General features: G+C 37.6%; 1 protein-coding gene across 9 annotated transcripts in view; it reads right to left on the bottom strand.

Annotated features, from left to right (window-relative positions):
- Positions 1-25,000, bottom strand: part of LOC127429242 (transcription factor 4-like) — a 213,726-nt gene that overhangs the window by 25,796 nt on the left and 162,930 nt on the right. For 8 of the 9 annotated variants that reach the window (XM_051678159.1, XM_051678160.1, XM_051678158.1 and 5 more), the window contains 7 exons: positions 17,192-17,297; positions 15,951-16,084; positions 15,682-15,817; positions 14,502-14,572; positions 13,446-13,524; positions 9,849-9,925; positions 9,433-9,642 (listed from right to left, as the gene is read on the bottom strand). In XM_051678159.1, coding sequence (XP_051534119.1) covers positions 9,433-9,642; positions 9,849-9,925; positions 13,446-13,524; positions 14,502-14,572; positions 15,682-15,817; positions 15,951-16,084; positions 17,192-17,297 — 813 coding nt within the window. The remainder of the gene's footprint in view (positions 1-9,432; positions 9,643-9,848; positions 9,926-13,445; positions 13,525-14,501; positions 14,573-15,681; positions 15,818-15,950; positions 16,085-17,191; positions 17,298-25,000) is intronic. The other variant, XM_051678156.1, reaches the window with a different exon arrangement.

Consider the following 25,000-nt stretch of genomic DNA (forward strand, 5'->3'; position numbering starts at 1 on the left):
TACTCATGGTCGGGTGTTTATACATCTCTGTGGCCCAAAACACAATCTTCTGAGCCTGAGAGAAACTCGGCTATAAAACGTCACCTGTGTGTGTTGAGAAAGGAAAATAATTCTCCCTACACTGGTTTAGTGAGCAAACACAGCCGTAGGAAAGAAAAATCACAAATGAGATCGTTTATATCTCATTTGTTTCTCCAAGACCGAGTTTAGAGACTTTTGCTGAAGAAGAAGAGAAAAAGACTCCAGTAATCTCACATGTGTCTCCTCTAGAGTTTCAGACGAGATCTCAACAGGGTCTCAAACTGTGCTCAGATCTGCCAAGATACCAAAGTCTGACATCAAAATATATTTCTCACAGGATTCTGTCAAGAGCTATCCACATTCATTTCAGCTCTTACAGTATGCCAAAAACTAAAATCCCATTCACAGTAATGCACTTACAATGGAAGTCTAAGGGGAAAGACAATGCACTGGGTAATACGTTAACTCTCTGATGGTATTTGGTCGTTTTTGTCTAAAATAATTGTTCCTCATTTAATAAAAATGATTTCCTTTATCTGAGCAGTACAAGACTTGGTTAATTTTCCTCCATTTGCCATCTGAACGTAAAAAAAGAAAAAAAAAATGGGCTTGATTCGATAGGTCTAAGTGGTCTTAAAAAAAACCCCAGACACCTTTGGTATTCACGGTCAAAATTGACCGACATTTGAAAATGAATGGGAAAGACCAAAAAAACAGAGCAATTTGGGGTTTTTTTATCTGTCAAATACAATCAATAAATCAGCCACAATGCAGAAAAAACAGACATAAATTACAGGGTGAGACTCTAAAACATCCTCAGTGCAAAACATATACACCCACTCACACACAAACACACTTACACACACACACACACACACACACACACACACAATTTAAATGGTGAGACTATAACACAGAGCTTTTTTTTACATTTGTCACAAAAAGAATAAATCAGTCATAATTCTAAACACACACACACTCAGAAATGAAGGGGTGAGATGCGCGACACACACACACACACACACACACACACACACACACACACACACACACACAGAACCAGGGCATCAATAAGTGGAGCTCTACAGCCATTGTTGGCATTACAAGTCATCTGTTGTTTTCCAGCTGATGACAGTAATCTGACACACTCACACACACAAACACACACACACACACACACACACACACACACACACACACACACACACACACACACACACACACACACAAACACACACACACACACACACACACACACACAAACACACACACACACACGTTTGTAAAAAATTTTACTAAAGAAAGTCTGAAATTGCAAAATGTTTAATCGGATTCTTTTGTTTTATACTCTAATTTTCTGAATTTTGCAGTTCATTTCTGTTTCTTGATGTTCATTTTCACATTATTATGCATTTATTTTGAGTTATTACATTTTTATGTTTGAAATAAATTATTGGTAGAAAAATGCTTATTCTGTGTCTTCTCTTTGTAACACCATGGTCAGGTTTGATTGCAAACACAATGACATTAACAGCAAAAACTGACACTTTCAAATCAATTTTAAAATGCTAAACTTTGACAAATAATAGTTTGATAATGTCTAAATATATAACCAAATGCATGTCTTGTGATAAAATATTAAATTAGGTTACAACAAGTCATCAGACTACACAGTATGTGTCTACAGTCATCTACTGGCTGTTACTGGCATGACATGGTGTTCAACTCATGTTATTTATATTTTATTCACCAGATGGCAGCAATCTGCCTCCAATTCATGTCACATTCTCATATTTTCTTCATGTATCAACTTATAGAAGTCTAGGTTCTGAATTTTATTTTATTTATTTATTTATTTATTTAAATTAGCTTATTTGTATATGCAAATTAATGGGAACATTTAGAAATGTACATGTAAATAAGATCAAAATAGCATAAAATCCCAAAAGAAATGCATCATTTTATTGTTCTCACTTCAGGGAAGAAGAAATGGTATCATTATCATCATAAAAAAATAAGTGTTACACATCTGACCCTTCCGGTCAAAAATGACCGCGAATACAAAAGGGAGGTGCTATTTTTCAATACCATAGGAGCAGGGGCGTTGGACCACGGGTAATGATGGACCTGAGTAACAGGTGCCCTCACTGGAGGGGGGCCCACAGAAAGGTGTCATTGATATGCCATTATATTATCATTTGTTATTTATATAGTAATAACACGCTATTGGTTGGAATAAAACGTCGCAAGACTCTGTTTTCCACCTGTAAAAATGGGAGTTTGCCTATAATCTACCTTGTCATCCCCCCATGTTAAAGACCCCCACCACCCTCAACAAAAGTGAAAGTGGTCTGGTCCATCAGCGGCACACGGTCCAAATTAAGTATACGTCATGATGTAATTTGCTTAATCCGCTAAAGTATCTACAGAAATGAATCCAACATCGGACATTCAATAGAAAAAAGGAGCAGAGAAAGAGCGGGAGGTAGCAGACATTTATGAGTTCTTTACAGAAGAAAAGTGAGCCATACATGTCAACGTAGCTACTTAGGTGAATATTTGTTTGATGTTCATGTAAACATGGTCCAAAATTAACCCTTGGCATTTACTGTATAAACTTATTTTACTTGCAAAATTTACCATCAGATGTTTATCTATGATGCCTAACTGTTATATTTTTCCAGAACTCCATGAGATACATGTGAAATTTTCCTCACATTAAGCCAACAAAAGCATACGTGAGGAACAAAATCACCCGTCGTTGTGCGCATATGGCATTGTCTATTTAAAGAGACAGTACCGATTTAGCATGTGTTCTGAGTATCTATGTAAATCATTGTAAAGGGAACAATTTATGCATGTAACCAATAATCATGTAACAAATATATATGCAAAGTAATAAAAGCAGTTTCAATATTTATTGATGGAATATAATTAATTTTACCATTTTTCAAAAGCTAAAATGCAACCATTATGATGAAAAATGGACATAATGGTAAAAGTAATATTTTCAAATTGTACCTAGAGGGTTCCCTAGAAGGACCCTTCATAATTAACAGCATGAGCTAATTTATTACTTTATTTTATATTTAAGTTAAATGGATACTGTAACCAAAATATACCTAGATTCTGTAAACCTGTTACAATAACGAGGCCAGCCCTAATTTTAAGTTAATTTTGGGCCCTGTGTAAATATCAGTTAGCATTTTCTAAAACTACCTAGACCAAACAACCTGGCACTCTTCTCATTTCAGAAATGTTATGGTGACTTTGCCAATAAGAAAACTCATACATTAATACATGTATAATATATTTTGTTACTAGGCCTTTTTTTTTTTTTTTTTTTAACTAATATTTTGCTTGATTCAATTAATAATTGCATTTGAAAATAAAAAGTTGTGAATTAGCAATGTATCAATGTAAATAATTGTATATAGTACAAATTATGCAAGTAAACAATAAAAATGTAACAAAAATATATATGCAACATAATATTTGAAATTTATAGACATTAATTGATGGAATAGACTGAATTTGAACATTTTTCAAAAGCTAAAATGTTACCAATTTGATGAAAAACTAACGATAAAATATAATTTGTAAAATTAATATTTTCAAATTGTACCTAGTCTAGAAGGTTCCTTTATAATTAACAGCATTAGCTGAGAGAGAGTTTGTTTTCTATGTAAACAAAATGGATGTTATAACACAAATGTTCCCATATGAATCGATATCGAATCTAGAATGGAATCTAATCGAGAGCTTGTGAATCGAAATCAGATCGGGAAATCTGCATCAATACCCAGCCCTACTGCCTAGTATACAGACAGCAGAGTTTCCTGAAGAATTGTGTTTTTGCCCACTTATAATTGGTCCGAACGGTATCTACATACTAAACTCTGCTGAAACAGTGCAGGAAACACTGTTATACTGACTAGCGTCTTTTGAAAATAGTATGTGAAATAGTGTGCAGCATGCAATGCTAAATGTTTCAAACAGTAGTATGCTATACTGTAGTTACATAACCTCATTAAGTTATTTTTTATAATAATTCAATGAGTGGCATCCAGTTATCTCAGAAATACAGTTATTTAGCATGTTTCTATTTAATTTTCTATAAAAATGTCTCAACTTTTAGCATCTGATCAAATGAGTCAAGAAAGAGATGTCAAAAATAATTTCCAGTGTGGAAATGGAAGATATTTTGGCAAATGTAATATAGGTCTTCTGGTTATTCCATGCATACAGAAAACTCACATACTGTGCACACATACTGCATACTGAAGAAATAGTACAGGTAGTACGCTTGGTTTGAAAGACACAAGCAGAAACCTTTGGGTAATTTTGAACTGTTGGTGGCGCTAGAGGAACTGAGCTAGAGACACAGAGATTGGTACCAGTAATGTTAAGACTCGTCCCAATAAGTGTGCCAAACTTCACAACTTTGGGGAAGATCTGATTAAAACTGTAGGACAAATTCTAAAAGAAACTTTTTGATCAAATTTGAAACAGAGGAAAATCTAGTTTGTTCATAGTTTTGTATCGTTAGTTATAAACAGAAAAATAAGTGCAACTTTAAACTAATGGTGGCGCTAGAAGAATTGAGACAGAGACCCAAAAATTGGCACCAGTAATGTTGAGACCCATCCTAATAAGTGTACCAAACTTCACAACTTTTTACCAAACTGTTCTATGGGCTGTGAGACTACAATTGGAATTGGAGTTATAAAAAAATTATCTGACCCAAATTTGGTGAAGATCTGATTAAAACTGTAGAAAAAGCTTTCGTGATCACATTCAAATAGAGGGGTATCTAATTTGTTTCAAGGCCATTGGGTTTGAAATATCTAAGCAGACAAATAAGTGTAACTTTGAAATGTTAGTGGTGCTAGAGGAACTGAGATAGAGACCCCAAAATTGGTCGCAGTAATATTAAGACTCGTCCCAATAAGTGTGCCAGACTCAAACTGCGAAGGGATTAGTTTTAAAAAGAAAACGAATAGATACAACAGATCAGTATAAATACACCTTATATACAGAAAAATACAGAATTAGAAATAGTACAGGTAGTATGCTTTTTTGAACATGTATATTTTTGCAGACTTCCAGACTATTCTAAGTGTGTGTGTGTGTGTGTGTGTGTGTTAGTTTCGAGTAGCTCTCTCTCATCATGTGAGCACCTGTTTTCTCCATGAGCTCAGTTCTGTGTCCACAGACTACAGACTTATAGCAAAACACAGCAGCAAATTTGAGCCAGCTGTTTCTCCAGAAAGAGAGAGAGAGAGAGAGAGAGAGAGAGAGAGAGAGAGAGAGAGGAGACATCTACATCCCCCGGCGGAGTACAGTGCACACACACATTCAAGGCAAAATCCTAACTTCCTGTTTCAAATTGAAATGTAATCACATGTGCGTTCATGTGTTAAAGGGACAGTTCACCCAAAAATAAAAATTCAGTCATTGTTTACTCACCCCTGTGTTGTTATAACCCCATATGACTTTCTTTCTTTTTCTGAACACAAAGGGAGAAATTGTGGTCAGTGATGTCATACAATGGCAGTTTATGGTGACTACCTCTTCAAGCTTCAAAAGAACACAAAAGTATAATTCAGAAGTCTAATCAATTATTCATGAGACTCATGATTGTTATGAAAGTATACGATAAGATTTGGTGAGAAATTAGATTTCAGTTTGTTTCTCACCAAATCTTATCGTATACTTTCATAACAATCATGAGTCTCATGAATAATTTATTAGACTTCTGAATTATACTTTTGTGTTCTTTTGAAGCTTGAAGAGGTGGTCACCATAAACTGCCATTGTATGACATCACTGACCACAATTTCTCCCTTTGTGTCCCACAGAAGAAAGAAAGTCATACTGGGTTGGAACAACATGAGTAAACAATGACAGAATTTAGATTTTTGGGTGAACTATTACTTTAAATGCACTAATTAAAGTTAGTGGGGTGTAAAGGCAAATATCAGCACCACCACAATGGAATCACACAAACACACACACACACACACACACACACACTTGTGTTGTCAGTAAAAAAATAAACACGGCCATCACTGAGACATTGAGCAGAGCTAACCCTAAGTGTTTCTTCATGAGAGGAACCTCATTACACCAACAACTTTGAAAATCAAGTTTAAAAACATCATTTAGAAATAAATATCGGTGGTGTTTGTCCATGCAAAACTCTCTGACATGAAGGTGTTGTGTGTGGTTGCTATACCATTGCTAGGGTGTCCTGGGGCCGGATTCACGAAACGTTCTAAAGAATAAAATTCTTCTTAACCAACATTTTCTTCTTAGTTTCTAACTTAAGAAAAAATATTCCCTAAAAAACTTCTTAAGGAAGTTCTTATCTTTTTTCTAAAGATTGTTCTGAAGAAAAAACTTGAGAAGCATCCAAATTCTCGGAAAAATTTTTTCTTATAAATCGTGGTAAATGACATCTTAAAGTTAGGATAACCTCACACTTGTCTTAAATTCTAAAAGGTACGATGTTTAATGAATTAACTGGCTTGTTTTAAATGTGATGCGTTCTATCATGTTGAGTCTGAAGTCACAATGGGCTGTTTATGCAGAAATGTGATTTAAGACCAAAACACATTTCTGACTGTTTTGTGATTAATGATATTTTTATTTTCAGCTTGTAAACCATGTAAATTTTATCACCAAATTCAAACAATAAATGTTGTTTTGAAGCTTCTTAATGTGGTGACCAATCATGCTAATGGATGCGCTGAATATAGCGCTCTCTCTCTGTGATCTTTAGAGCTCATAGAAACATAATAATTATAACATTAGAAAGCTGAGACTTTCTTTTTCACCCCCCATCCACATCCCTATCGGAGTTGGGCACAGCGCAGACAGCCTCCGCCACCCTTTCCCATTTACCCACCTCTTAATTTCTGACGTGATATATTTTCAAGCTTCCCAAGGAGAACTTTTTCCTTGCAGTAATTTCCCCAACAAAAACCTCTTGTCTACTAAAGTTTTTGTTTCTTTTCTTTTCCTCCATGTCAAATTAAAAGTTATCAAATGGTTAACAGCAAGTAAATTCTCCTATGACAGTTAATATCATTAAAATAACACATCTCATGCACTTTACATTTATAAAATGACCGCGAGGTGCTTGCTATTAAAAAAAAAAAAAAGTTAAAAGATACATTTATTGTTACAATTTGCCAGTGTTGAAGTATTGAATTTCTTGTAGGCTATTAGACAAGGCAACTCAATGAGCAGGCTGATCAGACAATGTCAAAGCCTGTCTTTTTATTCTTAATTTTTTTCTTAAGAACATTTTTGTGAATCCAGCCCCTGGGTGGTTATCTCATGTTCTAGATTTATTTTTTGAAATCTAGGTTAAAAGTTGTAAACTGTGCATTCTGGGATAAAGTTGCTCAGCAGATATGAGCAAAGAAATGCTTTTGTTTGTGTGTAAAGTGTGAGTATCAGAGAAACATCAGCCCTTTATACTCTTTCTCTCCTGCTGTCTCTTTATTCTCTCCAGCTGTTTGAAGCTTTATGGATTGTTTCAAGTCTTAAAAAAAAACTTTAAATATGGAAAATATTACCAGCTTCATGCTTGATGTTTAAAGTCTCCCCCCGCTCTCTCTGTTATTTCCTGTCTTAAGTTATTTCTCTGTCGAGCAGCTCGTATGATACAGTCAACACCGCTACCCACAATCCTCTGACCTGACCCAATAACAAGTGTCCAGCAGCAGACGCATACAGAAAAAAACATCAATCCAAACAGAAATTATAAGGCCTAGCACATCAGTAACGTTCTGCCAAACATCTACCAAAAGTCAAAAAGAAAGAAAGTCAAAAGGTAAACAAGGACCCGCCAATTTTGTCGACTACTTTTCTGCATAAAAACAACTTTGAAATGTTGGTGGCACTAGAGGAATGAGCTAGAGACATCAAAACTGGTACCAGGAATGTTAAGACCTGTCCCAATAAGTGTGCCAAACTTCACAACATTTTACCAAAAGGCTATATGGGCTGTCCAATTGCGAAGGAATTGGAGTATTGAAAAATTATCTGACCCAAATTTGGAGAAGATCTGATTAAAACTGTAGGACAAATTCTAAAAATACATTAAAATTTGGAACAGAGGAAAATCTAGTTTGTTCATAGTTTTGGTTCATTAGTTATAAACAGAAAAATAAGTGCAACTTTGAACTAATGGTGGCGCTAGAAGAACTGAGACAGAGACCCCGAAATTGGCACCAGTAATGTTCAGACCTGTCCTAATAAGTGTACCAAACTTCACGACTTTTTACCAAATGGTTCTATGGGCTGTGAGACTACAATTGGAATTACAGTTATAAAAAAACAATCTTCTGAACCAAATTTGGAGAGGATCTGATTAAAACTTAAGGACAAGTTTTCTAGATAAAAATTAAAACAGAGGGAAATCTATTTTTTTTCCAGGCCATCCAGTTTGAAAGATATATGCAGAAAAATAAGTGTAAATTTGAACTATTGGTGGCACTAGAGGAACTGAGCCAGAAACATTAAAATTGGCACCAGGAATGATAAGACCTGTACCAATAAGTGTGCCAAACTTCAAAACATTTTACCAAACAGTTCTATGGTCGGTCAAACTCCAATTGCGAAGGAATTAGAGTTATACAAAAATGATCTGACACAAATTTGGAGAAGATCTGATTAAAACTGTGGGACAAATTCTAAAAATACATTAAAATTTGGAACAGAGGAAAATCCTGTTTGTTCAAAGTTTTGGTATATAAGTCATAAACAGAAACATAAGTGCAACTTTGACCTATTGGTGGCACTAGAGGAACTGAGATAGAGACCCCAAAATTGGCACCAGAAATGTTCAGACCCGTCCCAATAAGTGTGCCAAACTTCACAACTTTTAACCAAATAGTTTTACCAAATAAGACTCAAATTGGAATTAGAGTTATGAAAAAAATGATCTGACCCAAATTTGGTGAAGATCTGATTAAAACTGTAGAAAAAGCTTTCGTGATCAAATTCAAATAGAGGGGTATCTAATTTGTTTCAAGGCCATTGGGTTTGAAATATCTAAGCAGAAAAATAAGTGTAACTTTGAAATGTTAGTGGCGCTAGAGGAACTGGTACCAGTAATATTAAGACTCGTCCCAATAAGTGTGCCAAATTTCACAACTTCTTACCAATCAGTTCTAGGGCTATCAGACTCAAACTGCGAAGGGATTAGTTTTAAAAAGAAAACTAATAGATACAACAGATCAGTATAAATACACTTTATATAATGTATCCACCAGAAAAAGCAGCTTAATGGCACTTGAGAGAGAGAAAGAAAGGTATCTGACTTGATTTATCATCATCATTCCAGGCCATGTGTCCTGAGAGAGGTCAGAGGTCATGGTTTTTCACCGCAGTTCTTACCATGAGCGAGTGTCTGTTGCCGGGCAGCAGTGCTGAGCTGTACCCACCGCTCAGGCCACTCATCGCCCCGTTATGAGAGTGTGAGGGATTCATCAGTCCGTGCATGTCTGCATGAGCGCCGGGCATCGCTGTGGACGGGCCGACTGCATGACTGCGCAACACGTGAATCGCGTCATCCAATCGCTCCAACCTGTCCTCGATACGACTCTGCTACACAATGAAAAAGAGAAAACACTAAACTTTATGCAAACATATGGTATGCTTTACTGAAGGATTCATTTAAGACTATTACTGTGTTTCCATAAATTATCTTAAATACAATAATGTCAACTGTTCATTTGTGTGATTTCCCATTGCCTTAGTAGACCTTACAAAAATTGAGAATTTTGTTGGATTATCAGGTCAGTATCTCTTACCAGCGAGTGCAGCGGCGGCTCGTAACTCGGGGATGATGCTCCCTGACCGTTTCTCGACCAAACGGCTGAACTAGCAGCTAGAGGGATGAAATTAAAAACATGATCATTGAAGAATCATTGACATCAGGTACTGATTGTAGAAACAGATGTTCAGATATATGGATCACGACAAGCTGAGCCTGAATCAAAAAAACGAGAAAACAAATGTGAATGATTAACACTCATTGTCACTTTGTGTTGCCACAAGCTAGCTATAAACAAGTAGACAGTTTAATTAACTTTAACTAACTTGCCCAGCAAGAGTTTCTTCTTTTAACTCCAGCTATAACAGACATTCGCATTAGCTGCTTCTACTACGGTCAGTTTTCTCTTTTCAGGTCATGAAGGAGCAACAGTTTGAAGAGAATCTCACTGAGCAATTGTGTTTAGTTTTAAAGCAAGTAAGTATAATTGTGTCATAGTTTGCTAACTGAATAATAACACATTTGGTTTAATGGTGCAAACATTTGAAGGAAACTCTATCGCCCCCTTGAGCCAGGAGGTTTGTTACTGCCACAATAACGCAAGTGAAGTATGGCCAAGCATTCAAGTCTTTGTTTTTATCAAGCTTACCCAGCACTCAAACCAGGCCAATTAACCGTCATTCACTTGGTGGAATAAATAATTCTGTCTTCCTCTTTGTTGTTCTGTTTTCCTTTGTGGTATTCTTTACATAAGCCTAGCTGAGATCTAAAGGCGTAAAGCTCATCAGCTGGTGGGTCTTCACCTGTCTGCGTCCGCGCCATCCTCTCATTAAGTACATTACGGCTAATTATGTTGTGTGTTTTTTTAAATTGTAATTATTTACAGAAACAAGCATTTCACACGGTTCCCTGTGTTATTAAACCTAATTTTCAAATGCTGATTAGCATATAATTACCACCGCATTTATGTGCAAATACATTTCGCATGTATCCGCGCCGTCGTCAATGAGAAAATTATTAAATTAGTTCCTTAGTTACCTCACATCTTTAAGTTTAAATATTAATTTGCAGTTTCACGTTTTAATGGCTTTCGGTCTAATAACTTTGGCACTTTGATAAATACCAATTAGGTGGTTGTCGTTCTCTATGGAATCTCTTAATGACTTGATAATACTCTAATCACGACAGCCTGAAGTGCATTTAGCAACGTATGGTACAAGATAATCAAAATATGAAAAGCTTTTCGACTCAATAGCCGTGAGTTTCCTCGGGAACGTTCAGACAGATAAACTTGACCTTCAATTTCCAGCGTGATGAATGAACAGCAAGTAGTATTTACCACAGTTTTACCAACCACATCTCCTTCTGGACTAATTACTTGGTCAGACTGCCAAAGACATTTTTACACAAAACGTAATAATAAAAAAAAAAGCAAAATAACTATTTATTTCAGAGATATCCTGTATAAAACAATCAGGCTTCCCACTCTTTTCAAAGCACAGTTTTCCAGGATATTATGTGCCCAATGGGTGTAATTTTTAAGCAAAAACACACAAGAGGTCATGATATACTGTATATTGTGGTTATTGAATGGTTATTTTTTAACCATTCAATAATTCATTACACACATTCATTTTGAAGCGTGCAGCACATGCAGATAATATATTTAATTAAATCGCAGCCTTTTACAGTTTACATTTATGCATTTGGCAGACACTTTTATCCAAAGCGACTTACAGTGCCCTTATTACAGGGACAATCCCCCTGGAGCAACCTGGAGTTAAGTGCCTTGCTCAAGGACACAATGGTGATGGCTGTGGGGATCAAACCAGCAACCTTCTGATTACCAGTTCAGTGCTTTAGTCCACTATGCCACCACCACTCCATAATAATCTGGAGTTTAAAGTTTAATAATCACACTAGGACATGCCATTTTAATATGCTTATTTGGGCTTTCAAATTAGGGATGTGCAAAACTACCAGTTTTCATAATCGACTAGTCAATGGGTTGTGACTAGTCGACTAGTCTGTGTTAAGGAACCAATTAAAGTATAATTAGGCTCCGTTAGCCTCATTGTAAAGTAAAAGAAGTGGCGTCTCTCAATTAATCTGAGAATTGCGTCTGCCATTAAAACTACCACCACTAAAAAATAGAAATGTTAGTAGTCGATCCCACTATCTGACTAGTTGGTTGTTGGACGACTAGAAGTCTTGTCCATGTAAATGAGCTTTAAAGCCACACTGTAAATCTTGTTTTAGCGCTGTGGTTGATTGACAGGTTGAACTTTCAACCTAGAAGTCCTTGGTATCACCAGACTCGTGCTTGGGGATTTGAAAAATGTCTCTCACATATCCACTATCGTGTATATACAATTATAACACATGCTATACCTGCCTAAATGTCGCCCTAACACTGAAACGAATGCAAGTATGACGAATAAAAATAGACCATGATGGAAATTTTACAACTTTTTCCGTCAGACTGATAAAGATTGTTTTCTAGCGCAACCTGTATGGCAAATGATTTGTTTGAAGAGCAGAGAACAGCATGGCATTTCTGTAGAATCATATCCAGTGATGTGCTCGTGAATAATATGGGAGAAACACAGTTTTAACACGACCATTTTCTCCAAATGTGAAAAAGCTTCATGAACACACAGTTTTCATTGATCATGTGAGCTGTATCACCTTCTACTGATTGGTCATCTTCAGGTAGATCGTCAAATTGGCTCGTTCAACCACACACACCTCATGAATTCAAGCCGACAGTGGCCAATTTTTTTAGACAGTTTTAAAAATTATCGGGAGGTCGTAAGCCGCTCGGCTCCGCTCGTAATTCCTCTCACACGATGTGAGCCGAGCGGCTTACGAGCAGCTCACGACCTCCCGATAATTTTTAAAACTGTCTAAAGCACGAGCACCAATGATTTCCATGCGATCTCTCCCGACTGGAAAAAATCGGTCGGGAGCTCGCACGACAATCGCCGAAAATCGCACCATGTACGCTCGCCTTAAAGGCCGCATTGCCATGCTACCACCTCGGTTTGTGAACTCATTTTCCAAAATTGTCTACAAGTTGAAGAATCGTATTTTTTTACTGTATCAATACTTGCACTATTTCATCGGCGCAAAGCAGAGATGACAGCAGATGAGCAAAGAATGTACACGACACAGAGCTTCGTTCATGACGGTCAACCGTTGACGTTGTTTCACAACGTGTAGCCGCCGGCAGTGACAAAACTATTTGTATTTGTACTGTATTTGACACCTATCCCGAGTCCCGATCGTTACAATGTTTTTGTACATGCAACAAAAACCATGTTAGCTATACAATCAAACAGTTTTATTATACTTAAATATTTTCCAGGACATTTTGGTATTTTTCTAATTTTCCATGACTGGAAAAATGCATTGCAAAATTTTCCAGGACTCGTGGGAACCCTGACAACATAATGAGGTCACATGAAAACAATGTGGCATGATGCGTATTGTTTCACATACTATTTTTTAAATAATAGTAGTCAGTATACAGTAAGTATGCAGTTTAGCAGGAACTATAGTGTAATCAGATGACTAACATAAATGCAATGTGCTTAAAAATCTGTCGAGCATAAACCCACACAAAATGCCTTACCTGTGAGCGAGGGGGGTGATCCCACAGGGGTGGAGGGGTTTGATGAGAAGCTGTTATTGGTGTGGTCGGGGGAATAGATCTAAAATAACAACAATCAGGCAGTCATGAATGCACACAACATCATAATGCTTCAAATGAATGTTTAAACATGTTCATTGAAACTCCCCACAGGAATGAACACGTGTTTATGTGTGTGTATGTGATTTGTCATTCCCATGTTGTGGAAAGATTTTGCTGGCTGGGTTGTTTTCTTTTAGAGTCAACATGAAACCAAAATGGATTTTATTTACTTTCTTAATAAATGTCTCGAGTCTTATTGTGCATAATTCATCAAAATGTAAATGTATCTTTCTCCACCTCTGAAACAACTTTCCTTTTCTGCTGATGTAATCAAGGCCGTTTTGGGCGGGGAAACATAATATTAAAGGAATATTCCGGGTTCAATACAAGTTAAGCTCAATCAGCAGCATTTGTGGCACAATGTTGATTACCACAAAAATGTATTTCGACTCATCCAGCACAAATGTGTGTTCCAGTGAGACACTTACAATGGAAGTCAATGGGGTCAATCTGTAAACATTAAAATACTCACTGTTTCAAAAGTATAGACACATAATATGTGTGTTAACATGATTTTACTATGATTTTAACTTTTTCTGTGAAAAGTTATATCATGTTTTACCACTCTGTTAACCATAAACGCCATTGACTTCCATTGCAAGTGCCTTTTTTAAAGAAAAGGAGGGACAAGTCCAAATTATTTTTTATTTTTTTTGTGGTAATCAACATTATGCCACAAATGCTGTCCATTGAACTCAACTTGTATTGAACCTGGAATATTCCTTCACATTTTTACCATCCAATCAAATCCCACCGGATACAATCAAGTCCCTCCCTAGATTATTTCCTGAAATGTTTCACAAATTCAAAACAAAAAAGTTTGTGTGGAGTTAAATGTGTTGCAAATGCCACTTTATATTGTTTTAGAATATTTGTACAGTTATTTTAACGCTGTATGTAGTTTTTTTAGGGCCTAATTGAGGCCTTCTAACTCACTGAAGCCAGGGCCTTTCCTAATGCGTCTCCCGTCTGCGAACTGCTTCCTGCTCCGCTCGATGCTCGATTTGCTGAAACACAACAGAGAGAGATATCTTAGCTTTCCACTCTTATCCATCTAGCCATCCATCCATCGCTCCATCTATCCATCCATCAGGTTTCACTCCACTTTAGTTTATAATATGAGAGAATGAGTCAGTTAACCCTTTAAGTTCTGAAGGTGTTTAAGATTTCCTGTTTCAGTGGCAAACCCAAAATGAAAGACTTAAAAAAGACTAAAAAAAAAATAAAAACAAAAAAACAAGGAGGGTCAAGCGTTTGGTATCATTGTAAAGAAAATGTAAAAAAAAAAAAAAAATTATATCTATTATGATAAATTCTGAGACTCTCAGTTTAAGAATCTACTGAAAAATCAGTTTATTTATTATTTATTTCTTATTTGACATTTTATATCTCTGGGTGTAAATAAGATGGCTCTGAAAAACTGCTTTTGTTTTGTTCCCAATCATGTCAGCTGTATCTGAGAAAAATGTTGTGTTGATACGACAAAGCAATCAAAGGTTACAACATTACAAAAATAATTTATCCTAGTGTCCAAAAGCCTTTCCAAACAAATAAAACATAATAATTGTACATAAGAACTAATTAAACATGCAAACACAACAATGACTAAAGGTTTGCATAGCATGCAGACATGATTTTAGTAATGAGATTTCACAGAATGAGTTTCATTCTGTGTCATTTGAGTCATCATTGAGTCTGTGTCATGTATTTGGCGCCATCTCCTGGTGGCCATATGTAACATTGTGCTTCATGTGGATTATCTAATGATCTATGCATCTGATTACCTTGTGTGTGGACTCGTTTGAAAGATAATCACCTCCTCTAATGGCATGTGATATTTTATGTTCCGTTCATTTTTCGTGAAGTTATAAGAAAAATGCGGCATATAAGCAAAACACAAAATATACTTAGCTGTTACTCGCTATATATTTGTCTGTGCGTAAAACAAATAGGCTGGTTGTATTCTACTTTTTGAGAGCTTTCCAACAACATATGACACATGGTACATGGTTATTTGATCAGTTTGATGTTTTTTCTAAAAACAAATATATGTACAGTGAAAAGCCCTAATCTTGTGGTTTCACTAGCGTGTGAGCGATTGTGCCTCCAGACTCACCCATGACGCTGTCCGTTCCATTAGTCGTGGCTGAGCAGGATGCCGCGCTGTAGTGATTCGTCCCGCCGCTGCGATGGAAACTGGACATGGGGGGAAGACTGGGGTTAATCTCAGCCGACGAATGAGACGGGTAACTCTGAAATACACACAAAGAGAGAGAGAGTTATAGTACACCTTTAGACTTGTCATACCAAGATCATTGACGAAAACATGACGTAGACACAAAACACAACACATTGAAATCTTTACAAAGTGATGAATCCACTCACGAGTCTGTCGTGTGGGTGAATGCCGCAGTAACTGCTGTTCTGAGCGCTGTGCGTGGAGTTTCCCAGCATGCTGTTGAATCCGGGCTGATTCATAGTGCCGGACGAGCTCCATGGATCTGCACTATGATGACCGTCTGACAGAGATTTAGATTATGATTTAGTTTATGAAACAGTACAAACCCTCACAATTGCTCTAGTGCACATGGTTCATTCTGATTGGTTGACACACCGACTGCACGACTAAAAAGTAGTTTTCAGGTTTGTTGACCTCATTACAGTTTCATTTTAATTCAACATGCTCTTTCCAAACACTTCTGTAACTTGGGATGTTTCTAAGCAAGATGGTGAATCAGTGGCGTACAAAAGTAGTTCCGCAAACAAGAGCGCGTTAGGGGTGAAAAGCTGAAAAATGTCTTGATATAAACACATTATATAGACATGTATGTGTTGTAACCATGGAATAAGTGAAATAATTAACCCCACACTACTGAATTATTGTCCTGGTAAGACTTTAAAAATAAGTTTGTATTAGTTAACATGAACTAACAATAACCAAAACGTTCACAGCACTTATTATTCTTGGCTAATGCCAACATACATTTGATTTTTTTTTTTTTTTTTTATGAAAAGTTGTATTAAAGGTGCTGTAAGCGATTTTCCACAAGCTGTCAATCTGAGCCGTTGGATTAGCCACGTCCCCTCTTTCCAAAATTCCGCCCTCCAAAGATACCAAACGAGCTTTATTGAGACCGACACGCGCAGAAACGTCTGTTAAAAACAACAGCAGCAAAATAGCGCCCTCAACTGACATCTCTTATGAGCAACATGACATAAAAATGGCATTAAGCCTCAATAATTCGCTGCAACTACAATACTGTGAGAACACACAAAATGATTGACAGACAGAAAGCGTCAGAGACCGCGGACATATTTTTGTTTTCTGTTTACAGAGTCTAGAGCTGTCACAGAGACCGGTGAGATATCTCAGGACACTTGTTTCATTCATATCGTTCAGGGAATTTTTTGCATAACTTTCAATGAAAAAATCGTTTACAGCACCTTTAACATTAGGTAGTGGATTATGAACTACTCACAATTTTTACAAGATTAATTAATATTGGTTTAAAAATACTGTTCGCTCATGAAACCTAATGCATTTATTAATGTCAACAAATTCAACCTCCGTAAAGTGTAAAGTGATACCATTTTTCTTTACTTAGTGTAACTCGGGTGTGTTTTACCTGGCATGAATAAAGAACTGTGAAAGCTGCTGCCCGGTGCTTTTGATGAGGGGTAACCCGGTGAATCACGGTTATAATCGGCAGTGCTTGCAGACGGGGCGTATACCTGAAACACACAAACACACACCGTACGTGAGTACAGGACAGTAACCTTTAGAATAGCACATACAGTATATCACTGCAAAAATCATTTAATAGGATGCTTGGAATGTTTTTACCGGAAAACAAGACAAAAATTCTGATTAAGAAAATGATTTTCACAGTGAAAGAGTCGTTGAGACAAGATTGTGTCTTTGCATGAAGTGAATTCAAACAGTTGGAAGACGCAGTAAATAACTGTGGTTATCGCAAAAACATATTCCATGATCAGGAATCAAACAGCTCATTTTCCCAGGAAAAGTCTGCCGTGTCTCTAAAGTGTTGCAACATGATAATTTACTGCAAATGAGAGGCGAACAGCTGCAGTGGATCATTGATGACATCATCACACAACACTTTCAAACAGCAGAGCGTTCCCATCCGGAAAACTGTGCTGTAATGAGCAGCAGGAACGTTGGGAACATCCTGGATGGGAATATTGAGCTGGAATAAGAAAGTGAAGCCGGACAGGTGTACAAACACACAATTACATACTTTACAAACCACAATACCACCATTAAACCCCTAACCCTAACCCTATTTAACCCTAACCATATCATAAATACAACGTTGAGAAAGCACTAATGAGATCTCATTAATATCTCACTTGTTTCTCAAGGACAGCAAAGACATCAAATGGAGACTTCTCCTACTTCTCCAGTGGCGTGTCCAGACTTTTTTGACAGGGGTGGCCCGTGTGGGGCACAGACTCATTCAAGGGTGACATGAAGTGTAACTCAATATCCCTGATATTAGTAATAATAATAATAATAATATATGTACATTTTCAGAGTTTTTTAATAGTCAAATGTTACTTACCTAAATAATTGATTAACTGTTATTAAATGTTAATACAGCAAAACACAGAAGACTCCAAATAGCATTTATTTTTTACATTTTGTATTTTTCAGTATAACTTTTTATATATGTAGTGTCTCTTTAAACTGCATACATGTTATGGACACTGCTAATATAAACACAGTAGTTCTTTTTTTCTTTTTTGGATTTTCCCCCTTTTTTTTTGTCAATTCCCAGTGTGCTTTTAAGTCCTTGTGGTGGCGTAGTGATTCACCTCAGTCCGGGTGGCGGAGGATGAATCCCAGTTGCCTCCGCGTCTGAGATCGTCAACCTGTGCATCTTATCACGTGGCTTGTTGAGCGCGTTGCCACGGAGACGTAGCATGTGTGGAGACTTCATGCCATCCACCGCGGCATCCACGCACAACTCACCACACGCCCCACTGAGAATGAACCACATTATAGTGATAACGAGGAGGTTACCCCATGTGACTCTACCCTCCCTAGCAACTGGGCCAATTTGGTTGCTTAGGAGACCTGGCTGGAGTCACTCAGCACGCCCTGAATTCGAACTAGCGAACTCCAGGGGTGATAGTCAGCGTCTTTACCACTGAGCTACCCAGGTTGAAGTGGTGACACTACTGTGGTGTAGCATGACGTAATACTATCAAGTAGGCTATTGTTTTATTTCGAGACAATAAAGAAGATATTGAAGATATTTCTTAATCTTATCATAGGCCTACACATAAAGAATGAGCATGGATTTCAGTTTTGTTCCTCAATTTAGCCATATATTGGGACTGCCAAAGGCAATTAGATTAATTAAACAGTGCTTTAAAATATATATATATATTGTTTTTCCTGATCTCTTTCCTATGAAGACTCATTCTGCTTTTAATAGAAATTGATAGGTGTATTAATTTAATTGTAACTCCAACATGATTATAGGCAGATAGTTTTAAGTACACTAGATATCCCTGCATGTTTAAAAAAAATACTTATGATGCACACATCGATGTTATACACACCCTAAAACGTCACGTGGGAAAGTACCCCGACATTTCATATCTGAATGAATGGCCAGTTCTTGGCCAGAATAAGAAGGTGAAATAGGCGGAGGTTTATTGCATTACAGTTTTTGAATAGTTGGGATAGAACTGGCTTCTTCACTTCAAGCACTGAACTGAAGTATAAAATAAAAATATAAACACATAAAATAAACTACTGACCTCGTGCCCTTATCAACTAGGTCAAATCAAATCAAATCCCTTTATTGTCACTCAACCACATACACAAGTGCAACAGTGGGTACTAGATCAAAATTAAAAAAATGGGCACTATTTGGGCAATTTTCCACTTTACAACTCCTTTAACTACACTGTGGCTCATTAACTGTTATGTACAGTATATGGGTGTGCTGAATGCTCTCTCCTCTTCTATTCACTCTCCCGTTCTTCAAAGGAATTGCACTTCAAAATAAAAGTCCCGATAGGCGAAATAACTAAAAAAAAATAAAAACACATATATTGTGGCTTTTAATGTTATACTAATATAATCAACTAAAAACTAAACTATAAATATCTGAGGGTTATTTATACTAGGTTCTACCTGGTTTTATTGAAGGCCCGTCTCCGACTTGTGAAATGACCAATCACAGTTCTAGGGGGTGGCCAATCACATTCTAGTGGGGACCAGGTCCACCCCATGCCCCCCATCTGGACACGCCCCTGTGCTTATCAGATGTTTTTCTTGAGAAAAGGTCTCCAGTAATCTCACACGTGTCTCCTCGAGAGATCTCAAACTGTGCTCAGATTACCTGCGATCGAAAGTTCTCAATATGAACTCTGTATGACAACAGTTGACTCGTTTGTGTCCATTTACATTTTCGGAAAAACATCTGAGACAAAGACCACATTTACATGCACTTAAGAAAATGGGATTTTTGCAGAAAGCGGCATTCTGAAACATCATGAAAACGAGAACGCAGATTTCCTAACCCCGATTAAGGGATGAAGAGTAAACGGTTTAACACATTCAGGTTTCTCCCGGAAAACTTGGCTTATGTGGTCATGTAAATGCATAAGCGACGTTCTAACAGGTTTCTTAAGGAGTGCGCATGTACGTGAACAGACCGGAAAACAAACGTCATAGGATGAAGCCCAACAACAGGTCAACAAAGCAGAAAGAATTCACCATACACACAAAGCATATAAACTATTCCATTTATACACACCAATGTAAAATATCAACGGTCCCAGTATATGCGCTTGTACGTTGGGGGAATCCCAGAGTTTGAAGTAAGAGGGAAACCCCACTATTGCAGCGCAATTCCGCTGCAGGTCGCGATAGATAGTTAAGAAAACAAACACAGCAACAACTCTGGAATATCTGGAAATAAAGCGAAGCAACGTAGAATAAAATAGTGAAGTCTTCCTCAGATACAAAGATTATTATTTACACAAGTGTCGAGGGAAATTATGTTGTGGAGAAAGCTGCTTACTGACCGATCCGCATGTATACAGGAGTAAATAGTACACCGCTTATACAGTATATGTAAACGGGAACTTTCTTGCAATAAGCTGCTTTCTGGTGTCCATTTAAACGTAGTCAATGTTAATACTTGAAAAAATTGTGACTGAGAACTCCATTAAGTATCATGAGCTCTGAAAGAGAAACCTCTGGCAGGGTTTTGAGGGGGAGTTTGTGGAGTTTTATGGAGACCAAGAGACTTTAGAACAGCTGTGCTACTTAACTTCCCATGAAACACCACACACACACACACACACACACACACACAGGGTCTGTGAATGAGATCAGGCTGTGACTACAATAACAGACATTTTCTTCTCCTGTACTGAAGCACCTGTCCATTGACATTGAATCGCAGGTTTTTCAGCATGTTGCTACAGACTGAACTCACATTGAATTCAGAAACAGTAGGTTGACTTTTATTCAGCTGAAGTCGTCTAGAAACTCGAAGCACTGCCCCCAGTGGCTGAAGTGAGAAGTGTTTTTGAACATCTTTATTTTTAACGGACACCTTTGAGCTCCAGTTTCCAGGTGAAATGCCCACAGAGGGGCGCCAAAAGCGAGTTGTAAAGCAAGTTGTTTTAAGCTGTAAAGGATGTAGTAAAGTGAAGAGGAATGCATATTATATTAAGTCTACTCCCTAACCCCAACCCTAAACCTAAACGACAGTGGAGTAAAATATGTCATCTTAAAGGGAAAATTAAGGGAAACTGTAACCTCCAAACCACTGTCATCACTCATCATGCCAATGCGATTACTTCCTGGTTTCAATACAAGATGCAACTCACTTCTAGTCGTGCCACAGGAGAAGTTAAACACATCTGAACCCGGCATGACGGGGATGATGCCATGGTACTGGACCATTTGGAAGCAACATGCCGACTCCCCACGTGATCATATTGGTTGTTTATTGGTTGCTAGGGTGTTCTGTGTGATTGCTAGGTGCATTTGTGCTAAAGAAAGTATATTATGTGACAACAAAAAAATTTTCCACTTCGAAGCTTATGATTTACATTACTTTTCATGGTAATTAAATACGTAATAAAATCACTATTTCAAAAAAATAAATAGATCGATAATTCTCAATACAACATCAATATCGGAAGTATCGTTACTTTAGGATTACCCACCCCCTCCGTACCTCTAAAAGAGCTATTCAGATTAGCGGTGGATGGATATTGTTTTTTCAGTGATCGTCTATTTTTAAACCATTACAACCATTACAACTAATATGTAATAAAATTATTAATAATCATATAAATTAACATTGTTTCTTAATTACACAGCAGAAAATAAGGAAATTCATATTTTGTTGTGGTGGTGCAAATGCCCAGTCAAGGACATTACAAGGATTTATTTTGTGATTTACAGTAAAAAAAAAAAAATAATATATATATATATATATATACACTATATTGCCAAAAGTATTCGCTCACCCATCCAAATAATTGAATTCAGGTGTTCTAATCACTTCCATGGTCACAGGTGTATAAAATGAAGCACCTAGGCATGCAGACTGCTTCTACAAACATTTGTGAAAGAATGGGCCGCTCTCAGGAGCTCAGTGGATTCCAGCGTGGTACTGTGATAGGATGCCACCTGTGCAACAAGTCCAGTCGTGAAATTTCCTCGCTACTAAATATTCCACAGTCAACTGTCAGTGGTATTATAACAAAGTGGAAGCGATTGGGAATGACAGCAACTCAGCCACGAAGTTGTAGGCCACGTAAAATGACAGAGCGGGGTCAGCGGATGCTGAGGCGCATAGTGCGCAGAGGTCACCAACTTTCTGCAGAGTCAATCGCTACAGACCTCCAAAGTTCATGTGGCCTTCAGATTAGATCAAGAACAGTGCGTAGAGAGCTTCATGGGTTTCCATGGCCGAGCAGCTGCATCCAAGCCATACATCACCAAGTGCAATGCAAAGCGTCGGATGCAGTGGTGTAAAGCACGCCGTCACTGGACTCTAGAGCAGTGGAGATGCGTTCTCTTGAGTGACGAATCACGCTTCTCCATCTGGCAATCTGATGGACGAGTCTGGGTTTGGCGGTTGCCAGGAGAACGGTACTTGTCTGACTGCATTGTGCCAACTGTGAAGTTTGGTGGAGGGGGATTATGGTGTGGGGTTGTTTTTCAGGAGCTGGGCTTGGCCCCTTAGTTCCAGTGAAAGGAACTCTGAATTCTTCAGCATACCAAGAGATTTTGGACAATTCCATGCTCCCAACTTTGTGGGAACAGTTTGGGGATGGCCCCTTCCTGTTCCAACATGACTGCGCACCAGTGCACAAAGCAAGGTCCATAAAGACATGGATGAGCGAGTTTGGTGTGGAAGAACTTGACTGGCCTGCACAGAGTCCTGACCTCAACCCGATAGAGCACCTTTGGGATGAATTAGAGCGAAGACTGCGAGCCAGGCCTTCTCATCCAACATCGGTGTCTGACCTCACAAATGCGCTTCTGGAAGAATGGTCAAAAATTCCCATAAACACACTCCTAAACCTTGTGGAAAGCCTTCCCAGAAGAGAGTTGAAGCTGTTATAGCTGCAAAGGGTGGGCCGACGTCATATTAAACCCTATGGATTAAGAATGGGATGTCACTTAATTTCATATGCGTCTAAAGGCAGATGAGCGAATACTTTTGGCAATATAGTGTGTATATATATATATATATATATATATACAGTATATCAAATAGCCTATTTGTTTTACTCACAGACAAAAATATAGTGAGTAACAGCTTAGAATATATCTTTGACAATTATGTTGGTGTTGCTTATATTCCGCGTTTTCATTTATAAACTGAACACAAAGTCACATAGGTGATTATCTTTCAAACGAGCCCACACACACGGTAATCGGATGCATAGATCATTAGATAATCCACATGAAGCACAATGTTACATATGGCCACCAGGAGATGGCGCCAAATACATGACACAGACTCAATGATGACTCAAATGACACAGAATGAAACTCATTCTGTGAAATCTCATTACTAAAATCATGTCTGCACGCTATGCAAACCTTTACTCATTGTGTTTGCATGTGTAATTAGTTCTTATGGACAATTATTATGTTTTATTTGTTTGGAGAGGCTTTTGGACACTATGATAAATTATTTTTGTAATGCTATAACTTTTGATTGCTTTGTCGTATCAACATACATTTTTTTATCAGATACAGTTGACATGATTGAGAACAAAACAAAAGCAGTTTTTCGGAGCCACACTATTTACATCCAGAGATATAAAATGTCAAATCAGAAAAATAAAAGTACATTTATTGCAGTTTCTTAGGCCTCAGAGAGAGTCTCAGAATAACATATATCATAAAAAAATTTGAAAGTTGTATTTACAATGATACCAAACACTTAACCCTCCTAAGTTATAAGCCTTTAATTTTGGTTATGCCACTGAAACAGGACATTTTTAAAAAACACCCTAAAGGGTTAATGTAAGTCTATGGGGTCCCCCCCCTCCCCAGCCATTTTATCAAACCCTCAGGTGAAAATAGCAATGTATGGTCTCTTAGTAAAGTAACAGCACACCTCTCTAGAACAAGACACACGATTTAAGGTATAATTTATTATGTGATCAATAGAAAGGAAAGTCTGTGTATTCTGAAGGAGGAAAAGAGAGAGTGTTTACTGCATCAGACCAGAAACAGATGAGTTAAAAGCAGAGCAGTCACAACACACACATGCACATTTTTACTCCCCCTCCTCTTGCTGCACCTGTACTAATTTGCCCCTGCAGTTCACACACATGCAGCAAAACATGCATTCGTACAAGTTCTACAAAGAAGTTAAAGCTTTTTACAAGTCAGAAGCTCGTAACTCCGACATGAAGTGAACGCACTATTATATCTCAATTATACCATGGTCTATTTGAACACTTGATTCTGATTGGCTGGAATGCATGCGTTAAAACCGTTTTATGCACAGGTAGTTCCAGTCAGTTTTAATCAGTGTTCGAAAGGAAAGTATGGTTTGACATTCAGCTATGTTTTGCACAGGGGGAAAGAGAAGGAAACCGGGACCAATCAAATGTGTCTTTCGCTGTCCGGCAGGACGATTTGAATCGTAATATGATAAACATCATCTTATATTGCTTCACTGCTGAACATGTGCCATTAGAGGGCGCCACCTGATCACACAGCGCTGACTGAAGCGCTGAATACTGGCTGTTTTATAAAACGCTTTTACGGTTTGTAATCCACAATGCTATATAGCGATTTAATTCTGAATAAAATTAATCGTGCAGCCTTAATGGAGACCATACTGCTGTCTCAGAGGTCAAAGTTTGCAGGTTTCAGGGCGTTTGGATAATACAAGGCTAGGTGTGCA

This window comes from Myxocyprinus asiaticus, chromosome 38 (genome assembly GCF_019703515.2).
Source record: "Myxocyprinus asiaticus isolate MX2 ecotype Aquarium Trade chromosome 38, UBuf_Myxa_2, whole genome shotgun sequence".
Taxonomy (NCBI): Eukaryota; Metazoa; Chordata; class Actinopteri; order Cypriniformes; family Catostomidae; genus Myxocyprinus; species Myxocyprinus asiaticus.